The 21,072-nt window shown below is 44.9% G+C and overlaps 2 protein-coding genes across 2 annotated transcripts in view; both read right to left on the bottom strand.

Moving 5' to 3' along the window:
• Nucleotides 1–13,013, bottom strand: part of znf576.1 (zinc finger protein 576, tandem duplicate 1) — a gene marked incomplete at both ends in the record, with an annotated part of 62,960 nt that extends 49,947 nt beyond the window's left edge. The window contains 3 exons of the mRNA XM_083761296.1: nt 6,759–6,991; nt 11,930–12,386; nt 12,570–13,013. Coding sequence (XP_083617422.1) covers nt 6,759–6,991; nt 11,930–12,386; nt 12,570–13,013 — 1,134 coding nt within the window. The remainder of the gene's footprint in view (nt 1–6,758; nt 6,992–11,929; nt 12,387–12,569) is intronic.
• znf576.2 (zinc finger protein 576, tandem duplicate 2) overlaps nt 1–21,072 on the bottom strand; it is a 104,702-nt gene that overhangs the window by 76,517 nt on the left and 7,113 nt on the right. The window lies entirely within an intron of this gene.

Here is a 21,072-nt window from a genome sequence, read left to right as displayed (position 1 = left end):
CGCACAGCATTTGCTGCTGGTAATATTTCTATCATTGTGTCATTTGCTTTAATTACAACATTGTCATAAAGCAAGTCTGCCCAAAAGTGTCCAGTTTTGGCCATAGAGCCTATATGACAAATGATTGAGGCCAACTTATACTTAATTTTACTGCCGTCACAAATAGGAATTTCGATTACACCAGATGGTTCTACATGCCTGCGGCTCACCGACCCACAATCAGTAACACGCGACAGAGAAAGAGTAATGAAATCAGGAGAGTCATTCCAACATATTTGTCGCTTCATATCACAACCACATGCTGTACACTTGTCTGGACTTACACCTTCCATGATTGAGTGTTCGAAAAGAGAATTGAGGGACTTTCTTTTCTGTGGCAGCGGTAATGCAAAAATATTAGTAATAGAAGAATTGCTTTCAACTGTCCAGGCACAGAATGTACAGATGTCTGTATGTTTTGCTTGAACAACTGTGTGGTCACCACACATACTCAACCAAACTACTAGTTTGTGTATAAAATCTAATGGGTCATTGTGCATTCCTAAGGCCAAGTCTGGGATGCTATTCACTAGTTGTTGAGTGACACCACGGATTGTTTTGCAATCAAATGTGTGACCTGGATTTTGAAAAAACGCTTGAATGAGAGCTGCTAAATTCCCCGGCATATACTGAACCATCAAAGTAGGTGTCAATGGTTTCAATTTATCTTGTACTACTTGTAGATGCAGTATAGATTGTAGAGTTGCATTTAGCCAACAATTATTTTCATTATTTGCAAACCTGCATATACTATTGCAAAATCCTGTCTCTGTGCCTCTGATTTGTGGCTTTGTTTTGTCTGGCACACTTGCTGAGCTTTGATTTTGTAAGAACATCTTTGAATGTGGGGATGGCCGGTGTTGATAAGAGCCCCTAAGATGTTTTGGCAATTTTCGTTTTTTGTTCCAATTTTCTACAGGTGCTGGGTTTACGCACTCTACCTGTGTTGTTCTGTATGCTGCTTTGTCACAGAAATCTATGGCTGACTGGTTGTAAAATAAGCGCATGTGCTGTACACATTCGTCAAGTCTGTGTTTCTCATTTCGTAAAAGCAACACTTTTGTGTTTTTGAATGTGGCCTCAGAAATAGCTGTGCTTTTCTTACACAAGTTTATTTGTGCAGCATAGGCTCCAGAGAATCTCTGCAAATCACCTGAGAGGAGATCTGACCATATTGGAATAGTTGGGAGCATCTTGAACAGCTTGTTTAAAATCAGTTCCCCATGGTAGGTATTTTCACCTGTGTCATTGGTGGTTTTCATTGCTTTATTGGCTTCAGTCCTTACTGTGTCAAAATGTTCTTTGAAAGGAGATGTACTTTCACTGACATCCTCAAAATCACCAAAGAAGTCATGATCAATCACAGTGTCTTGTTGATCATGCTTTTTATCAACATTTTCTTTCTGTGGCGCTAGATTCTGTGTCTCAGACATGATGGTGTCAAGACTGGCTTGCACCACGCTGGAGTTCCTTTTACTACCAAGTACAATACAAGCAGCTTGTACTATTGTACTTGTTTGTTGTAGTGTTTTGGCATTAACTAAAGTGCTGAAGATGTACATAGCCAAAGTATACCTCTTATCTCTGTGTATGTACTGTTGTTTGCAAATGTGACTTGCCTGTTTCATCAAATGACTCTTACATGCCCTTATGGTACAGTAATCTAAATCTTTGTTATCTGCCTTTCCTACCACTATTCTCCAGCAGCGTAACAAGTACATACTCATGCTATCTTGATTGAAGATATGCATACTGGCTTTTAAAAGCACTATGGACCTGTCACTATTAATCTGAATCGGTGTTGTGTTTGTACCAAATATCTCCTTCTCTTTGCATCTCAATTGTGTGAGTAGTTCCTCTATAGCTGATTGAGTATGTTCTTCAGAGATCATGAATGCAACAGGAGTTGATGAATTAAATGAACTTACTATAATTTCATAATACAAAATCCTTTTCTCTGTTAGTTTAGTCTTAATGATCCCCCCTGTGGCATCCCATCATGCCGCACATTGTGCTGTCGCATTGTGCCACAGTTTCACTCCTGCTTCACTAAAACATATAACCTTAAGGGGACTAACTTTAATAACTTGAATGAATCCTTTTACAACAACACTGTCTGTGTCTTTATCCTCCCATTCTTTTTAAAGGTCCATCAAAGCTTTGATCTCACTGTTATCCTTCCATCCTTTTTTCCGCTGTTCATATTTGACCTGCCTGTACAAAGAAGTGTCTTTGCCAACTCCGCTACGATTTCCAGCTATTAAAGACCTTGGGTCTGCAATGTTCACTGCCTCAATGTAGGCATTATGTGCAAATCGGTTCATCATTGATCTACCCAAGTTTGCACGCTCTGTGCTTCTAATGTATCTACCTCTCAATTTGTCCTTTGTGTGATATATGTTGCCAGTGTAAGCTATATGAAATATGCCGTCTTCGAATGAATGGAGATGAATTTTAAAGGTCATCTCACATGAAGTATGCCGGCAGGCGCCATTGATTGTCAGACATGGCTTGCTTGATTTTCTAACGACAGCGGTAGAAAAGTGGTGATTAACAAAACGGATTATACAGTATGGATTAGATTCCTTGACTTTGCTGGCAAACAGCTCTTGCCATTCATACGTCTTAAAATGTTTATTTCCTTTGACTCTTAAGGAGTTTACAGTGTCCCATTCTGAAGACTTCAAAGTAAAGGTAGTAGGTTCAATGGCACTGTGTTTGAAGGGTCCTGATGTAGCACTAGATAGTCCCATGACACTGAACAGTACCATCATCTAGACTCAGAGTCTGTACAGACTGATTATGTACAGTGCTCTCATTAAATGCATACGAGTGATCTATTTCTACACCATCTAGACTCTGAGTCTGTACAGACTGATTATGTACAGTGCTCTCATGAAATGCATATGAGTGATCTATTTCTACAGTAGCAAGTGATTCATCTACGCTGTCTTCCTCATCTCCATCGTGCACAACAACTGGCTTTATAGGCTGCTCATGAACACTGCTAGTTTGATTTAAATGTGATTCATCTACACTAGCGCTGTCTTCCTCCTCTCCATGGTGCACAACAACAACTAGTTTTATAGGCTGCACATGAACACTGCTATTCTTTTCAGTATATAAAATCCCCTGTGTCAATGGTTCATGATTGCAAGTGGTGGATAAACACGCATAATTGAGTTTGTCAAAGTCTCGACTAGGTGAAACTCCAAGACAGTCCATGTGGAACCAGGTTCAAACACCAGTAATTACCAAAATAATTAGTATTACTTTGCAATGCATGTTATAGGCCAGTGATTTCATGTCAATGCCCCAAGGCACAGCACTTTTTTGAGCATTGACCACCGTAGACGGTCTGCTGCTGTGAATTTTACACCTCTCCCGCTTAGCGGAGAGTGGAGTGTGGTAGAGGACATCTCCCCGAACGTGTGGGTATGTCCAGATAGTTGCCTCGCGGAGGCCTCTTTGTCCAGTGTCCATTCTGGGTCCGGAAACGGTACTTTTTTCAGCATTGACCACAGTAGACGGTCTGCTGCTGTGAATTTTACACCTCTCCCGCTTAGCGGAGAGTGGAGTGTGGTAGAGGACATCTCCCCGAACGTGTGGGTATGTCCAGATAGTTGCCTCGCGGAGGCCTCTTTGTCCAGTGTCCATTCTGGGTCCGGAAACGTTACTTTTTTCAGCATTGACCACCGTAGACGGTCTGCTGCTGTGAATTTTACACCTCTCCCGCTTAGCGGAGAGTGGAGTGTGGTAGAGGACATCTCCCCGAACGTGTGGGTATGTCCAGATAGTTGCCTCGCGGAGGCCTCTTTGTCCAGTGTCCATTCTGGGTCCGGAAACGGTACTTTTTTCAGCATTGACCACAGTAGACGGTCTGCTGCTGTGAATTTTACACCTCTCCCGCTTAGCGGAGAGTGGAGTGTGGTAGAGGACATCTCCCCGAACGCGTGGGTATGTCCAGATAGTTGCCTCGCGGAGGCCTCTTTTGTCCAGTGTCCACTTTATAAAGTCCATGCACTCCAGTGAATAGCATTTATCCATTTAGATAACTTTTATTATTATTTAATTACTTATTAGTAATTTAATTACTTATTTTTACACAGAAACATAATGTGTGTCTTTACAATAACTGTAATGTAATAATAATACTAATTGTTATAATAGGTGTATATTATTGCTTGATGAAATAGGAACCTTTATTGTTTGGATAGGAACCTTGCTTATACAAGTGCGTGACGCACGGTACGCACGGTGCCTGTTGTTGGTTGCACTAGACTGAGCTGACAGGTTGTTTATTACTACTCTTAGCACGGGACTTTATAATAAACTATTGCCCGGCTGGGCTAAACTACAATCCTTGTTGGGTGATTCTTAACAAAAAGAACACACTTTTACACTAATAATGTAACGTAATAGTTATTTAATTAACGAATTAAAATATTATTTTATTCTGAAGGCAACCGGATGTCTTAAATCTGCTAGCTCTCAGAGCGGAAGTCTTAAATTTGCTCATAAGACGGAGCCCGTAAAAAGTCGGTGGCCGGTGCCTAGGCTGTGAGAGACGCTAATATGGTTTCTGCCTCGGATTCGGGTTTTGAGACGGCATCGCACACGAGCAACCATGCTGCTCCAACAGCCGGAAAACAAACACAAGCACAGCGGCAAATGGGAAGAGTGCAAAGCATCCAAAGCATGACCTTTTACACCGGGGACTACAGTAGTTTGCTATCTGAAACGGAGAAGAGAAGACGAAACTATTTGTGTAAGGTTTTCCTGTCAACCGCCCTCCGCCTCCTCCCAGGCTCCTAGCACTCAGAAAGAAGCATGGATCCTCCCCCTTATGAGTAAGGACGCGCTGTGATTGGGCCAGTAGCCACTTTGAGTGGCAGTCGGTGGGAAATGCTCTCGCCACAACATTTTCTAGTATTCTGGCCATAATAATCATTCTGGGCGGCCCCAGCTGTTGGTACGCAGAAGCGCTTCCCGGCGCTTGATTGACAGCGCATTTTTAATTTTTACCGCGCATGCGCACCTGCGCACCACTTATGTGCAGCCCTGTTAATGATGCTACTGAAGGCTCTGTTCCATTCTGGTCAAACAGAGTCAGTGTTAATGATGCTACTGAAGGCTCTGTTCCATTCTGGTCAAACAGAGTCAGTGTTAATGATACTAATGAAGGCTCTGTTCCATACTGGTCAAACAGAGTCAGTGTTAATGATGCTAATGAAGGCTCTGTTCCATTCTGGTCAAAGAGAGTCAGTGTTAATGATGCTAATGAAGGCTCTGTTCCATTCTGGTCAAACAGAGTCAGTGTCAATGATGCTAATGAAGGCTCTGTTCCATTCTGGTCAAACAGAGTCAGTGTTAATGATGCTAATGAAGGCTCTGTTCCATTCTGGCCAAACAGAGTCAGTGTTAATGATGCTAATGAAGGCTGTGTTCCATTCTGGTCAAACAGAGTCAGTGTTAATGATGCTAATGGAGGCTCTGTTCCATTCTGGTCAAACAGAGTCAGTGTTAATGACGCTAATGAAGGCTAGCTGTTCCATTCTGGTCAAACAGAGTCAGTGTTAATGATGCTAATGAAGGCCCTGTTCCATTCTGGTCAAACAGAGTCAGTGTTAATGATGCTAATGAAGGCTCTGTTCCATTTTGGTCAAACAGAGTCAGTGTTAATGACGCTAATGAAGGCTCTGTTCCATTCTGGTCCAACAGAGTCAGTGTTAATGATACTAATGAAGGCTCTGTTCCATTCTGGCCAAACAGAGTCAGTGTTAATGATGCTAATGAAGGCCGTGTCCCATTCTGGTCAAACAGAGTCAGTGTTAATGATGCTAATGAAGGCTGTGTCCCATTCTGGTCAAACAGAGTCAGTGTTAATGATACTAATGAAGGCTCTGTTCCATTCTGGTCAAACAGTGTCAGTGGTAATGATACTAATGAAGGCTCTTTTAACACTCTGCTACACCAGTAGGTCTCAAAGTGTCCTTGAGAGGGGTTCTAAATGGCCCCTTTTGGGTGTGTTAGGGTTAGATTAGGCTTCTCCAACCTGTACCTGTGAGCAGATGGGACACTTGAAGGGTTTCTCCATACGAGTCTGACACCCTACCCAAAACCCTAACCAAACCCTGCCCGCCCGCACGCCACGGGTGATTTTTAACCCGCATCACGGGTTAGTTTTAACCCGCAGCACATGTCGGGAGCGACGGTGTCGTCGCATGACTGTAGGACTGTTGGTATGTCGAACCAACGTATGCTCCCCGTATAGACAGTACAGGGACACTAGACAGGGACACTCGAAGGGCTTCTCCTCATGTATATGTATATATATATATTATATATATACATATACACACACACACAATACCTGTGAGCAGATGGGGACACTCGAAGGGCTTCTCCTCATACAATACCTGTGAGCAGATGGGGACACTCGAAGGGCTTCTCCTCATACAATACCTGTGAGCAGATGGGGACACTCGAAGGGCTTCTCCTCATACAATACCTGTGAGCAGATGGGGACACTCGGAGGGTTTCTCCTCCTCAGTACCTGTGAGCAGATGGGACACTCGAAGGGCTTCTCCTCATGTATATATAAACAGTACCTGTGAGCAGATGGGGACACTCAAAGGGCTTCTCCAACAATACCTGTGAGCAGATGGGGACACTCAAAGGGCAGATGGGGACGCTGGAAGGGCTTCTCCTCAGTATACCTGTGAGCAGATGGGACACTTGAAGGCCTTCTTCTCCACGTGGGCCTTCTGGTGGACCATGAGCTCGGTGGAGTTGGTGAAGTGGCGGTCGCACACGTAGCAGGCGAAGGTGGCGTTGCGCAGGATGCACTGCTCGTACTGCGCCGGGTGGTTGAGCTTCAGGTGGCGCTCCATGCTCTTACTGTCGCTGAAGATGATGTGACACTCCAGACACTGCAGGGACATCTGGGATGCTGCAGGGGGGACACAACGGGGGGACACAACGGGAATTAAACCAAGATGATGTGACACTCCAGACACTGCAGGGACATCTGGGACGCTGCAGGGGGGACACAACGGGGGGACACAACGGGGGGACACAACGGGAATTAAACCATTGACCCATTCTGGACGGGAACCCCTGTTGGTGGTGTTTTAACCCATTCTGACCTGAGATCAGATTCATACGAGGTTTCCACTGGACACACACTGGTCTGACGAACCCATTCTGACCTGAGATCAGATTCTAAAAATGTCAGTCGTTCTTCGATTTTTCAAAAAATAGCAGATCTACAAGCTCATATCGCGCCACCGAGTGGCGCGATATGAGCTTGTAGATCTGCTATTTTTCAATAGCTAAAGCATAACATGATGCTGACACCAAAATGGGTGCCCGGTCAGAATGGGTTAAAGCATTATGTTATACTTTAGCTCAGGGGTTTTCAACCGGTGGTCCGCGGCCCCCTGGTGGTCCGCGGCGGTACTGCTGGTGGTCCGCAGCCAGTCATTCAGAAAAGTTGTATTTTTGCCTTTTTTTCTTTACTTTTATTTTTACCTTTCTAATATATAATATAAAACTTATTTGCACTATTTTTACTTGTTTGTGAATAATAATAATAACTTAAGTCGAATCTAACATTACAATTCAAAAAGTCAAGTGCTCAACGTGTCAAATAAACCAAAAAAAAGCTGACGGAGCCATCAGCTGCTGCAGTGGAACAACCATCCTTCTCTTCCACCCAACGCATGCATACTTACCGTGCTTGCTGCCCAAGGCAAGCACGGTAAGACGTTGCCATAATAATTCATCCAATTCACAATAATACGTTTAGGAAAGTCAAATCTCCCTGCCATAGAGTTATAATATCTGCCGCGGATCGATTGAATAGTCTCACATAATACGTGACGTAGGCCTATTCGATGTGCAACTTCTCGGTCTATAGTTGCCGAAAAGGCAGAGCTACAAGCTCACAACGCGATGCAACCAGGTGCAATGTGAGCTGGTAGATTGGCTATTTTTGGTGCGTGACACCGTCGTACGATGATGTATACATTACGCTTTTAAAGTGACGGTACACAATGAACAGTTCCCTCTGTATGTTAGAAAGGTAATGTATAAACCGGTGCAGGTTTTAGGTTGGTTAAAATAAAGAGAAGATTATTAGATTAATAGAATAAGATAAAAATATATATTCTGGGTTGTCAGAAACAAACCTACTGTGACTGTCAAATGCACCAAGTGTCAAATGTGTCTTCAGTGTTTGGGTGATTAACTGAAATGGATTATTATTTTGAGACTTATTTTGAGTCCTGCTTAGTACAAGTAAAAAACACTTTTGTTAAACTTTTGATAATAAAAGTTTTTTTTGTCCAGCTCATGAATGTAGCCTGTGATAGTGTGATTAGTGAGTAACAAGTAAGAAGAAAACAAAAACAATCTTAACCCATGGTGCATGAATGCCCCACCACTATTGTGTCGGGTGGGTCCATCGTAGATCTACGATGAACCCACCCGACACAACAGTGGTGGTCCCCAGGCTGCTGCTAGTCAGAATGGTGGTCCCTGGGTCAAAACCAGTTGAAAACCCCTGCTTTAGCTATTGAAAAAGAGCAGATCTACAAGCTCATAGTGCGGCACCGAGTGCCAAATACAGATAATTCTGGGGGTCCTTGACATGAAATAGTTTGAGAACGACCGACATAGAAACACAGGTTTATCAGAAGAGGATTTGGACAAGACATTATTTTGTAGAATCTGGTCAGTCCAAAATGGGTTAAGACAGTGGTTCCCAAGCTCGTTCATGCCAGGCAACAGTGCAGCACTGTCTCTCTCTCTCTCTCTCTGTTTCTGGCACAACAGCGCCCCTACTGGTACTCCTACTGGTGCTCATTAATTAACCAACACATACATAGGTGAACCAACACATAGGCGGACACGGACATTGCTGTTCCTTGGAGTGGTTGCACCACTCAAAAAAAAAAAGGTTACGTTTTAGGGAAAGGAGGTGAAAATAGGGCCCTGAGACCATAGAGTTATATATCTATAGAGAAGACACCCGAGTTCTCCTTCCATCCACTTGCATTGAGTTGCTCAAAAGCGCATGAGGCGGATTCACTCCTCCTTCCTGGTAGGAACAGAGTGCATTCTGGGATGGATTGGCCCCAAACACATGAACGCGCTGCCGTTGACTATCATTGTTCCGTTTGTGCGCGTTCACGTATGGAACATTCGTTCACGTGTCATGGCCCCAATCACATGAACGTGCGCAATGATAGTCAACGGAGCAGCGCGAGGCTCGAGCTGCAATACCAAATCCGGCCACTATGTCCATTTCGCCTCAGGGTTTCCTCTGGGTGCCTTCTCTATAATAATAATAACTATGCCTGAGACTAAAGGGAAAAGCGAGTAAGATGTCGCTGACCTCCTGTCCTGACCCAAAAAGGTTCCATTTGCTCACACACAGCTAGAGGCGAGGCAGAGTTATCTCTCAGAGCCTCCATTTGCTCGGAATGAGCTCCAGTCCTTAAACATCACATCACTGTCTTCCTCAGGTCGATTCAGGGGAAATGGTTTCCAACACTTTTCTACTGTACTGTACTGTAACCGTTTAAATACATTTATTTTTCTTACATACATTGTCTGTTTTAGTTCTTTGAATATTATTCAATTTGATTGATATACATTTAATATTGATGCTGTATATAATAATGTAACAATAATCAGATATTAAAATTAAGGGACGCAATAAAACAACGACCTCTGCATCCACGGGATGTACTACTAGTACTATGTACTGTTTTTTTTATTTCTAGTTTATTTTGCTAGCTTTAGTTATAATAATAATTTCTTCTCCTGTTTTCTACATGAATATAACCACATTATAACCATATATAATTAAATGGGAGTAAAATGCTGCAATTTGTAAAAAATGTACTCCTAACGTCGTTGAAGTGGGACTCATAAAATGTCCCTGGGACTCATTTCTAAAAGACCATCCCTGCATCCTGGGACTCATTTCTAAAAGACCATCCCTGCATCCTGGGACTCATTTCTAAAAGACCATCCCTGCATCCTGGGACTCATTTCTAAAAGACCATCCCTGCATCCTGGGACTCATTTCTAAAAGACCATCCCTGCATCCTGGGACTCATTTCTAAAAGACCATCCCTGCATCCTGGGACTCATTTCTAAAAGACCATCCCTGCATCCTGGGACTCATTTCTAAAAGGCCATCCCTGCATCCTGGGACTCATTCCTAAAAGACCATCCCTGCATCCTGGGACTCATTTCTAAAAGACCATCCCTGCATCCCGGGACTCATTACATTATCAACCTATTTACATCACTGATTAATGTATTTTCCTGTTTGTGTTCTGTATGTCGGCTACCTTGGAAATGAGGGCCTGCCCCTCCACTGTACTCCCAGTTGAAATGAGGGCCTGCCCCTAAACTGTACTCCCAGTTGAAATGAGGGCCTGCCCCTCCACTGTACTCCCAGTTGAAATGAGGGCCTGCCCCTCAACTGTACTCCCAGTTGAAATGAAGGTTATGATGATGAAGAGTGAAGACTAAATCCCAAGACCTGAGGCGGATTCTTCCATTCTTCCAGTTCCAAATCAGTAGTTCTCAAACTGTTTTGTGCCCAAAAGTCATATATATATTTGACCACGGGCCCACAGGAATCATCCCTATTCCGACCATGTCATAAGAGGTGAACATTGTCCCAGGCGGTGGTGTAACCGTCTGGGCACCCGACTGGTAATCCAGTCGCAGTGTGCCGCGGGTTCGACTCCCGAGCCCGACGCGGCCTTTACTGCATGTCATCCCCCATCTCTCTCCCGTTTCCTGTCAGCCTACTGGCTGTCCCTTCAAAAAAACAATAAAAGGCGTAAGCCACAAAAAAATATCTAAAAAAAATAAATAATAAGAGGTGAACATTTGACGAAAATATGCCAATCTACAAGCTCAGAACGCATGAGAATTAACAACGCAACGTGTAGTGTGTAGATCGGCTATTTTCAACGAAGAGGCAGAGGGGGGGAAAGGGGGACACCGGTCAACTAGAGGTGAAACAAGTGACAGAAACAAGTCGAATTGTGGAACGCTTACAACGTTGTGAGCTTGTAGATCTGACCATTACAACGTTGTGAGCTTGTAGATCTGACCATTACAACGTTGTGAGCTTGTAGATCTGACCATTACAACGTTGTGAGCTTGTAGATCTGACCATTACAACGCTGTGAGCTTGTAGATCTGACCATTACAACGCTGTGAGCTTGTAGATCTGACCATTACAACGTTGTGAGCTTGTAGATCTGACCATTACAACGCTGTGAGCTTGTAGATCTGACCATTACAACGTTGTGAGCTTGTAGATCTGACCATTACAATGTTGTGAGCTTGTAGATCTGACCATTATTGTAAGCAGAAAATAAGCATTAAGTGATTAAAACCAGCAGAACACAAACAACACATACCATCAGGATATCAATCCAACATCCTGTAAGTAGAGACGCTCCGATAATCGATCGGTAATTGGCCATATCGACCGATATTCACTCTGATCGGTAATTGGCCTTATCTGGAGGAACTGATCTTTAACAGCATTTAAATGGTATACATGTCAATCAGATATAGAGCATAATATAATTTTGCATTTTTGTGACAGGCTTAAACATTCTACCCCTTCTTCCCCCCCCCCCCTTCCCCCACACACACACACAGGAACAGTTTTGACATAATAATAATTTTGGAAATATTAAAATCTGCAAGATCGGTATCGGTATCGGACCTATCAGTATCGGCCCCAATCATGAGAAAAACAATCGGTCCCCAAAAAACCCGATCGGATCGCATCCCTAACCTGTAAACATGGCCGACGGACAAAAAAAAAGACAAAAAGACAACTCACAGGAGAGAGGCATGACCACCGGCTTGGACATGTCCATCTTCAGAGGATCCAGAGGCCGTTTGCCCGGGAAGTACCTCCTGGGCAACGGTCCTCCTCCCACCTTCTCCGGCTTCTTCGGGCCGAGGCCGGCCTTGGAACCCGGCGGAGCGGAGCCGCTCACGGACCTGCCCCCCCCCGTGGTGATCATCGTCATCGTCATCCCTTCGGCGCCGTCCCGGGAGCTCGGGGGCTCGGCCCTCGGAGCGCCCGCCGTTTGCGCCGCACTCTTACCGGACGTCGGCGTCGACGGAGTCCTGGTACCCGCCGGTGCCCCGCCGCCCCCCGTCTCACTGCGTCCTGGAGCGGCGCTCTCGCCTCCCGATGCCCCGCCCGTCTCACCACCCGTCTCACCCTGCGATAGCGGCCGTGCTGATGTCTCGGTACCAGCGTCTGAATGTGTCGTTTCCACAGACTCCCGCTGTGATATAAACGTTGATGTTTGGTCAGTTGTTTCCACAGACTCCCGCTGTGATATAAACGTTAATGTTTGGTCAGTTGTTTCCACAGACTCCCGCTGTGATATAAACGTTAATGTTTGGTCAGTCGTTTCCACAGATTCCTGGTGGGATATAAACGCTAATGCTTCGTCACACGACCCCACAGACTCCTGCTGTGATATTAGCGTAAACGCTTCGCTACTACCGTTCCCCGCAGACGTTCCCCCGGACTCCTGCTGTGATATTAGCGTAAACGCTTCGCTACTACCGTTCCCCGCAGACGTCCCCACGGACTCCTGCTGCGACATAAACGTCAACGTCTGCTCAGACGACGTTCCCGCGGACTCCTCCTGCTGTGACATCAGCGTGATCAGCGTCTCGCCGACGGCGAACAGCGGCTGCGAGCTCATCAGCGACATCACGCCGTCGAAGTTCGTCGGACTTCCTGTGACAGGAGTAATGGGCTCGTACTCCACCGCTTGGTGCGTCGCCGGCGCCGGCGTCTCAGTGTCCGCGGTTTGGAGTCCATAGTCCATGGTGTCCAGCAGTGGCCGTGCGGGGTCAGTGGTCGGGGGTCCCTCGTCCAGCTCTGTCGGTTCGAGCCCCATCGTGTCCATCGTCCTCCTGGTGAGACTGACGGACGGACGGACGGACGGACGGACGGACGGACGGACGCCCAGCCGACCTCCTCGGGGGAAGACGGAGACCTCTCTGAAATGAAGACCCTGTGAAGAATGAGTGACACGGTGATTGACACACATCTTCAGTTCACGCACATACAGTACATACAGTACACCCCCACCCCCCCCCCCCTTTCCCCTCACTGTATAAGTTTCTTTTCTCTTTTTGCTTCCTTTATGATGAATTCCTGTTCTGTTCTTTGACTATATAGAAGTGTCTATTTGTACGTCTCTAAATGTTTTGATGAATTGAACATGGTGGACCCTGTTGTAAACAAGTGTAATGCTTAATTGGGTCGTCCACTCACTCACAGTTAACAGTCTTTGTATTGAGTTTGTGCTTGAATTGTACTGTAATTCTGCAAACTGTTAATAAATATTTCAATCAATCAAAAAACACATCACACACACACACACACACACAACTACCATAGTGCTACACAATTAATCGAAAAAGGATTCTAAATCTATAGATTCAGACACCTATGCAATCTAATTTCTACTGTGGCTCAGGAGGTAGAGCGGGTCGTCCAATGATCCCTGGGTCGGCGGTTCGAATCCCGGCTCCTCCTCCTCCTGTCCACACGTGGAAGTGTCCTTGGGCAAGACACTGAACCCTACACTGCCTCCAATGAGTCGGTCGGTGTGAGCTCGCCACCGTCGGTGTGTGAATGTGGGAAGTGAGGACCAATGAATGAATGAATGAACCGTTGTAAGCGCTTTGAGTAGGCAGTGGGCACGTAGTGCATAGAAAAGCGCTATAAAAAATAGGGGGGGGGGGGGGGTTTGTGCTAATTTGCTTATTTCCATCGAAATAAGTAGTAAAGTGTGCCGCTTGGGATACTATTTACATTATGACGAGAGGATAGATATACAAAAATACATTTATTTTTGAGCGATGGAAATAAGCGAATTAGAACAACACCTCAATGCCCAATTCAATTCAATGCGATTCAATTCAATTAATTGAGGGCTTTTGCACAAAATAACACCTGGACCTCTTTGGTGGGGACATAACAACTACAAATAACACCTGGACCTCTTTGGTGGGGACATAACAACTACAAATAACACCTGGACCTCTTTGGTGGGGACGTAACGACTACAAATAACACCTGGACCTCTTTGGTGGGGACATAACAACTACAAATAACACCTGGACCTCTTTGGTGGGGACGTAACAACTACAAATAACACCTGGACCTCTTTGGTGGGGATGTAACAACTACAAATAACACCCACCCCATTTCCCCCATGTTTTCCCCTTATTGATTATTTCCTGTTTTTTTATAGAAGTGTATATTCGTACGTCTCTAAATGTTCTGATGAAATGCTGGACCCTGTTGTAAACAAGCGTAATGCTTAATCATGGATCGTTCACAAAGTGACAGTTTTCGTATTAACTTGTGCTTTTCGTTTTGAAATGTACCCATAATGCTGCATACTGTGAATTGTAAAATACCTTTTCAATCAATCAAAACAGTTCATTACATTGTATGTCCGCGTGATATGATGTATGATGATAAGAGCGCCCCTCATATCACACGAGTGTGATAATAATAATTATTATTTTTACCAATTATGAGAAACATTGTAGCCTATTTCATTCATTACAATTATTTTCAGGTTTAATTATTAGCGCTTTAAATGAGAAATAGTTGATTTGAAAGTAGCCGGCCATCCTCTCTAAATGATCCATTTATTTATTTATTGTTGTCATAATTAAAGCCAGTAGAACAATAATGTCACGTACGTTAATTAGGCTGTACTGTATTGTTATTTAGTTTAGTGTATAGTTTTATCCGTCTGCGTGAAGCAGGGCAGGTTGACATGTCACGCCCTACCAACAGTCATTAAGACATGTGAATCCCTTGACTCCTTCAAAACCGCTCTCAAAGGGCACCTACGTACGGCTGCAATTCGAAACTGGCCTCTGTAAAATCTGAATCCCCCCCCCCCCCCCTCACTGTATATTTATCTTTTCCCTTTTTGCTTCCTTTATGATGAATTCCTGTTCCGTTCGTTAGCTATATAGAAGTGTCTATTTGTACGTCTCTAAATGTTTTGATGAATTGAACATGGTGGACCCTCTTGTAAACAAGTGTAATGCTTAATTGGGTCGTCCACTCACAGTTAACAGTCTTTGTATTGAGTTTGTGCTTAAAGTGTACTGTAAATTCTGCAAACTGTTAATAAATATTTCAATCAATCAATCAAAACATGTCTCGGCAGATGGGAGGGAGAGAATGAATGGCCGTTATAGCCTAACATTTGTATTACAAAGGAAAGGATCGAGGCTAGGATGGAGAGACAACAGACACTGACTGACTGCTGTGTCGAGCAGCACTATAAACATTTAAACAATAACCCAATTAACATCTCACTTTATTTGGTCCTCAAGCCCTTATAAGGGAGTCGTTGTTAAATTATTACTTCCATGATCCATATATAAGCTCGGCGAGGGAGAGGGAGAGGGCTGCTGGAGTGCATGGGGACCGTTTTAACTTCGCAGTGAATCAAACCAACGGACTTAAAATTCTAATCATAATAAAAAACACAACAATAACCAACCGACCGCCACCAGTGACCGATCATAATATAGCCTTGTTGTTAGCCCTCGTTTCATGCGTGATCAGCCCGCTGTGATCCAGAGTGGAGAGTCGGAATCGACCCGGCATCATGGATCCCCCCCACACACACACACACACACACACACACACACACACACACACAATACAATGAATGCATAGAGATGGTGATGATGGTGAAGATATAACCTACCCTAGCCGAGATGCGAGTCAATCCGCCCAGATCTGATCGTCCCAGCCCGGACACAGACACAGCGTCGCTTCACGTCTTTCTGCTGCTTCACAAAGCAACGCAACCACCGAGCTGCCTGCCGTCCTGCCGCCCTGCAGCTGCAGAGTAGACAGACCCCGGTCGTGACGTCGGCGCACGCCGCCAGCTGCGTAGCATCATGGAACTTGTAGTTTTTTTTCTCCCCTTCCCCATCTCTGATTGATTGATTGATTGAAATATTTATTAACAGTTTGTAGAATTTACAGTACATTTTAAGCACAAACTCAATACAAAGACTGTCAACTGTGAGTGGACGACCCAATTAAGCATTACACTTGTTTACAACAGGATCCACATTGTTCAATTCATCAAAACATTTAAAGACATACAAACATTTAGAGACATACAAATAGACATTTCTCTGTAGGTAAAGAACAGAACAGGAATTCATCATATGGGAAGCAAAAAAGGGAAAAGATACAATATACAGTGAGGGAAAATGGGGGGGGGGGGGGGGGGGAGATTCAGATTTTACAGAGGCCAGTTTCGAATTGCAGCCATCCGTAGGTGCCCTTTGAGAGCGGTTTTGAAGGAGTCAAGGGATTCACATGTCTTAATGACTGTTGGTAGGGCGTTCCACATTTTGGTGGCATAGGAGCGAAAATAATTTAGTCCCTTGTTTGTGCCGAATCTGGGTTGTACATGGTTTGTTGCACTCCCTCTGGTGTTGTGGGTGTGGACTTTGTTTACATTAAGGAAGTATTTAGACAGGTACATGGGTATCTTGGTGGTGTATCGAATCTTGTGGACCAGACCCATTGCAAGATGCTGTACTCTGTCGTCGACCCTAAGCCATCCCAGCCTGTCAAAGTGGGCAGGGGTGAGGTGGGTTCGGTGGGTGAGGCCAAGTAGGAGCCTGACCAGTTTGTTTTGGGAGGTCTGGAGCCTTGTTTTAAGGGCCTTTGAGGTGCTGTGGTACCAAGAGGTGGATGCATAGTCAAAGAAACCTTGTACGAGGGCTCCTGTTAAGGTCTTCAAGGTGTTTTTGCTGACCAGTGAGGAGATCCTGTAAAGGAATCTTGTTCTTTGATTGACTTTTTTGATTACGTTGGTGGCCATTTTATCACCGGAAAGATTGGCCTCCAGGATGGAACCTAGGTAGGTAATTTCATCTTTTCGTGTGATAATATTGTCACCCACTCTAACCAAGAAGCCATCTGCCTTGCTGAGTTTACTATTTGATCCGAAGAGGATGGATTCAGTTTTTCCCAGGTGTAAGGATAGTTTGTTATCAGCGAGCCAGGTGCAGATTCTACCGAGTTCAGAGCTGAGGGTCTTTTCAACCTGCAGTTTGTTCCTGTCCGAGACCAGCAGTGCTGAGTCATCTGTGAACAGGAACAAGTTGCAGTCACAAGCTGAAGTCATGTCGTTAACATAAATTAGGAACAGTAAAGGCCCTAGTATGCTTCCTTGTGGGACGCCACAGCTCACTGGGAGGGGAGGGGACAGTGTTCCGTTCACCTCCACCATCTGTTCTCTCCCCTCCATGTAGGATTGCATCCAGCTCACTGATGTGCTATCAAAACCAATATCTTTAAGCTTGTTAACCAGTATGGAGTGGTTCACGGTGTCAAAAGCCTTTTGGAGGTCCAGCATGACCATGCCGCAGTATTTTCCAGCATCCACCTCGTGTTTGATGTGATCGCTCAAATAGAGGAGGCATGTGTCAGTGGAGTGGGATGTTCTGAAACCAGATTGGAACTCGTACAGCAATTTATTAGTGGCAAGATACTTTTCAACCTGTTCATAGACTATTTTTTCCATCACTGTCACTTTGAGTGGTGCAACCACTCCTACAACCAGGAATGTCCGTGTACCTGTGTGTGTGTGTGTGTGTGTGTGTGTGTGTGTGTGTGTGTGTGTGTGTGTGTGTGTGTGTGTACCTGTTTGTATAAGTGAGCACGAGTATGTGACTTAATAATAGCAGTAGGGGGCGCCAGAAACAGTGAGAGGGGTAGTGCTGTGTCTCTAATGAGAGAGAGAGAGTGAGAGAGAGAGAGAGAGAGAGAGAGAGAGAGAGGGGGGGGGATTGCACCAGTTCACACGTGTGTGATTTTTTCAGACACTCTCAACTTCAAGACATGTTTTCCCGAATATTTGACGGTGGGGATTCTCAGATTGCCGGCGGAGAGGTCCAAAATGTTCGGAATTCCCAGAAAATCTGTAATGTAAATAAATGTAAAATGTCCACGAAAATCTTCACGGGGGCCCAAAGGGGCCCTGAGAGTCTTCATGGAGGCCGTGGCCCCCACAGACTCTACTACGTTGTTTAATTCATATATATATATTTTTTTTTTTGTTATTCATGTCCTCACTGTATTGCATTTCTGCTTGTTTTTTGTTGTTTTTTGTTTTTTGTCGTTGCCTTGCTTTTCTTTTATTCTCCATTGTTCTGTAAAGCACTTTGAGCTGCATTTCATGTCATGAAAGGTGCTATACAAATAAAGTTTTATTATTATTATTATTATTACGTCATTGCACCCACACAAACACATGCAGGCACCCCCACGCGTGTGCACACACAGACCCCTTTTTCCACCGGTTGGTTCCCAATGGGAACCGGTTCAGTTATTTTCCACCGGTTGGTTCCCAATGGGAACCGCTTCAGTTCTTTTCCACCGTTTGGTTCCCAGTGGGAACCGGTTCAGTTCTTTTCCACCGGTCGGTTCAGTTCTTTTCCACCGGTTGGTTCCCAATGGGAACCGGTTCAGTTCTTTTCCACCGGTTGGTTCCCAATGGGAACCGCTTCAGTTCTTTTCCACCGGTTGGTTCCCAGTGGGAACCGGTTCAGTTCTTTTCCACCGGTCGGTTCAGTTCTTTTCCACCGGTTGGTTCCCAATGGGAACCGGTTCAGTTCTTTTCCACCGGTTGGTTCAGTTCTTTTCCACCGGTTGGTTCCCAATGGGAACCGGTTCAGTTCTTTTCCACCGGTTGGTTCCCAATGAGAACCGGTTCAGTTCTTTTTGGTTTTTAGTCCATGAGCCAGAGCTCCAAAATTGGTGGGAAAACTATACCCTATATTACATTGTTTATAGGATCAATACAAGTAAATTAATACATGATAAACCCTTCCACAATAGTAGCTTTATCATATTTTTGATTATTTTGCATATTTTCCTACATAATGCCTCATTTGCATATTTAAAAATGTTAAATTTGTAATACAATAAATCATTGTCTTCGTGTAAGTACTCAATTGGGGAAGTTTAATGGTGATAATAATCTAATATAGGTATGGTTTTGCCCACTCAATTCATAATTAACGTTTCAATTTTGGAGCTCTGGCTCATGGACTAAGAACCAAAAAGAACTGAACCGGTTCCCATTGGGAACCAACCGGTGGAAAAGAACTGAACCGGTTCCCATTGGGAACCAACCGGTGGAAAAGAACTGAACCGGTTCCCACTGGGAACCAACCGGTGGAAAAGAACTGAACCGGTTCCCACTGGGAACCAACCGGTGGAAAAGAACTGAACCGGTTCCCATTGGGAACCAACCGGTGGAAAAGAACTGAACCGGTTCCCACTGGGAACCAACCGGTGGAAAAGAACTGAACCGGTTCCCACTGGGAACCAACCGGTGGAAAAGAACTGAACCGGTTCCCACTGGGAACCAACCGGTGGAAAAGGGGCCACACACACACACACACACACACACACACACACACACACACACACACACACACACACACACACACACACACACACGCATCAGTGTCGACTAAAACTATGACAAAAAATGTTAGCTCTTTGTCACTGACGGAAACTAAATGAAAACTATATTATAAATAAAAACTAGACTAAAATGTCACGGAGAGACATTAACCAAACATTAATTATATTTGGTTGTGGTCGGGTCTGAAAATAGCAGATCTACAAGCTCACAACACATCGCAGCGCGGTGCGTTGTGAGCTTGTAGATCTGCTATTTTCAGCATGCAACCGAGTCAAATCAGCCATTATGGCGCCGTCAAGGACGACCAGAATGCATTTTTGTCAACAGAATCAGCTGTAGATTTAGTCGACTGAAATAATATGATATTAGTCAACTAAAACTAAACTAAACTAGACTAAAATATGACTAAAACTAAATCACTACATTTTATTCAAAAGACTATGACTAAAACTAAATCAAAATTGGCTGTCAAAATCAACTCTGACCCACGCATACACAAGTGCGCACACACATGTACGCATGCACACAAACGCACGCACGCACGCACGCACACGCACACGCACACGCACACACACACACACACACACACACACACACACACACACACACACACACACACACACACACACACACACACACACACACACACAACACACTTAAATGTGCATGGATATACACAAATGCACATATGCACACGCACACACACACACAGAGGAGCCACAACCCCATTATACGACAGACAGACAGACAGACAGACAGACAGACAGACAGACAGACAGACAGACAGACAGACAGACAGACAGACAGACAGACAGACAGACAGACAGACAGACAGACAGACAGACAGACAGACAGACAGACAGACAGATAGATAGACAGACAGATAGACAGCAAAACCATAGAGAGGTGTTCATTCTGGAGGTGGGCTGTAGCTTTGACTACAGCATGGAAGAAGCCTTTCTAACCAAAGTGCTGAAGTCTCACAGCTAGTGGAGACCGTCTCACAGCTAGTGGAGACCGTCTCACAGCTAGTGGAGACCGTCTCACAGCTAATGGAGACCGTCTCACAGCTAGTGGAGACCGTCTCACAGCTAGCGGAGACCGTCTCACGGCTAGCGGAGACCGTCTCACGGCTAGCGGAGACCGTCTCACAGCTAGCGGAGACCGTCTCACAGCTAGTGGAGACCGTCTCACGGCTAGTGGAGACCGTCTCACAGCTAGTGGAGACCGTCTCACAGTGGAGACCGTCTCACAGCTAGTGGAGACCGTCTCACAGCTAGTGGAGACCGTCTCACAGCTAGTGGAGACCGTCTCACGGCTAGTGGAGACCGTCTCACAGCTAGTGGAGACCGTCTCACAGCTAGTGGAGACCGTCTCACAGTGGAGACCGTCTCACAGCTAGTGGAGACCGTCTCACAGTGGAGACCGTCTCACAGCTAGTGGAGACCGTCTC

The sequence above is a fragment of the Protomyctophum parallelum genome (assembly GCF_964188405.1).
Source record: "Protomyctophum parallelum genome assembly, chromosome: 3".
Lineage (NCBI taxonomy): Eukaryota > Metazoa > Chordata > Actinopteri > Myctophiformes > Myctophidae > Protomyctophum > Protomyctophum parallelum.
This window is presented reverse-complemented; position numbering and strand designations above follow the sequence as displayed.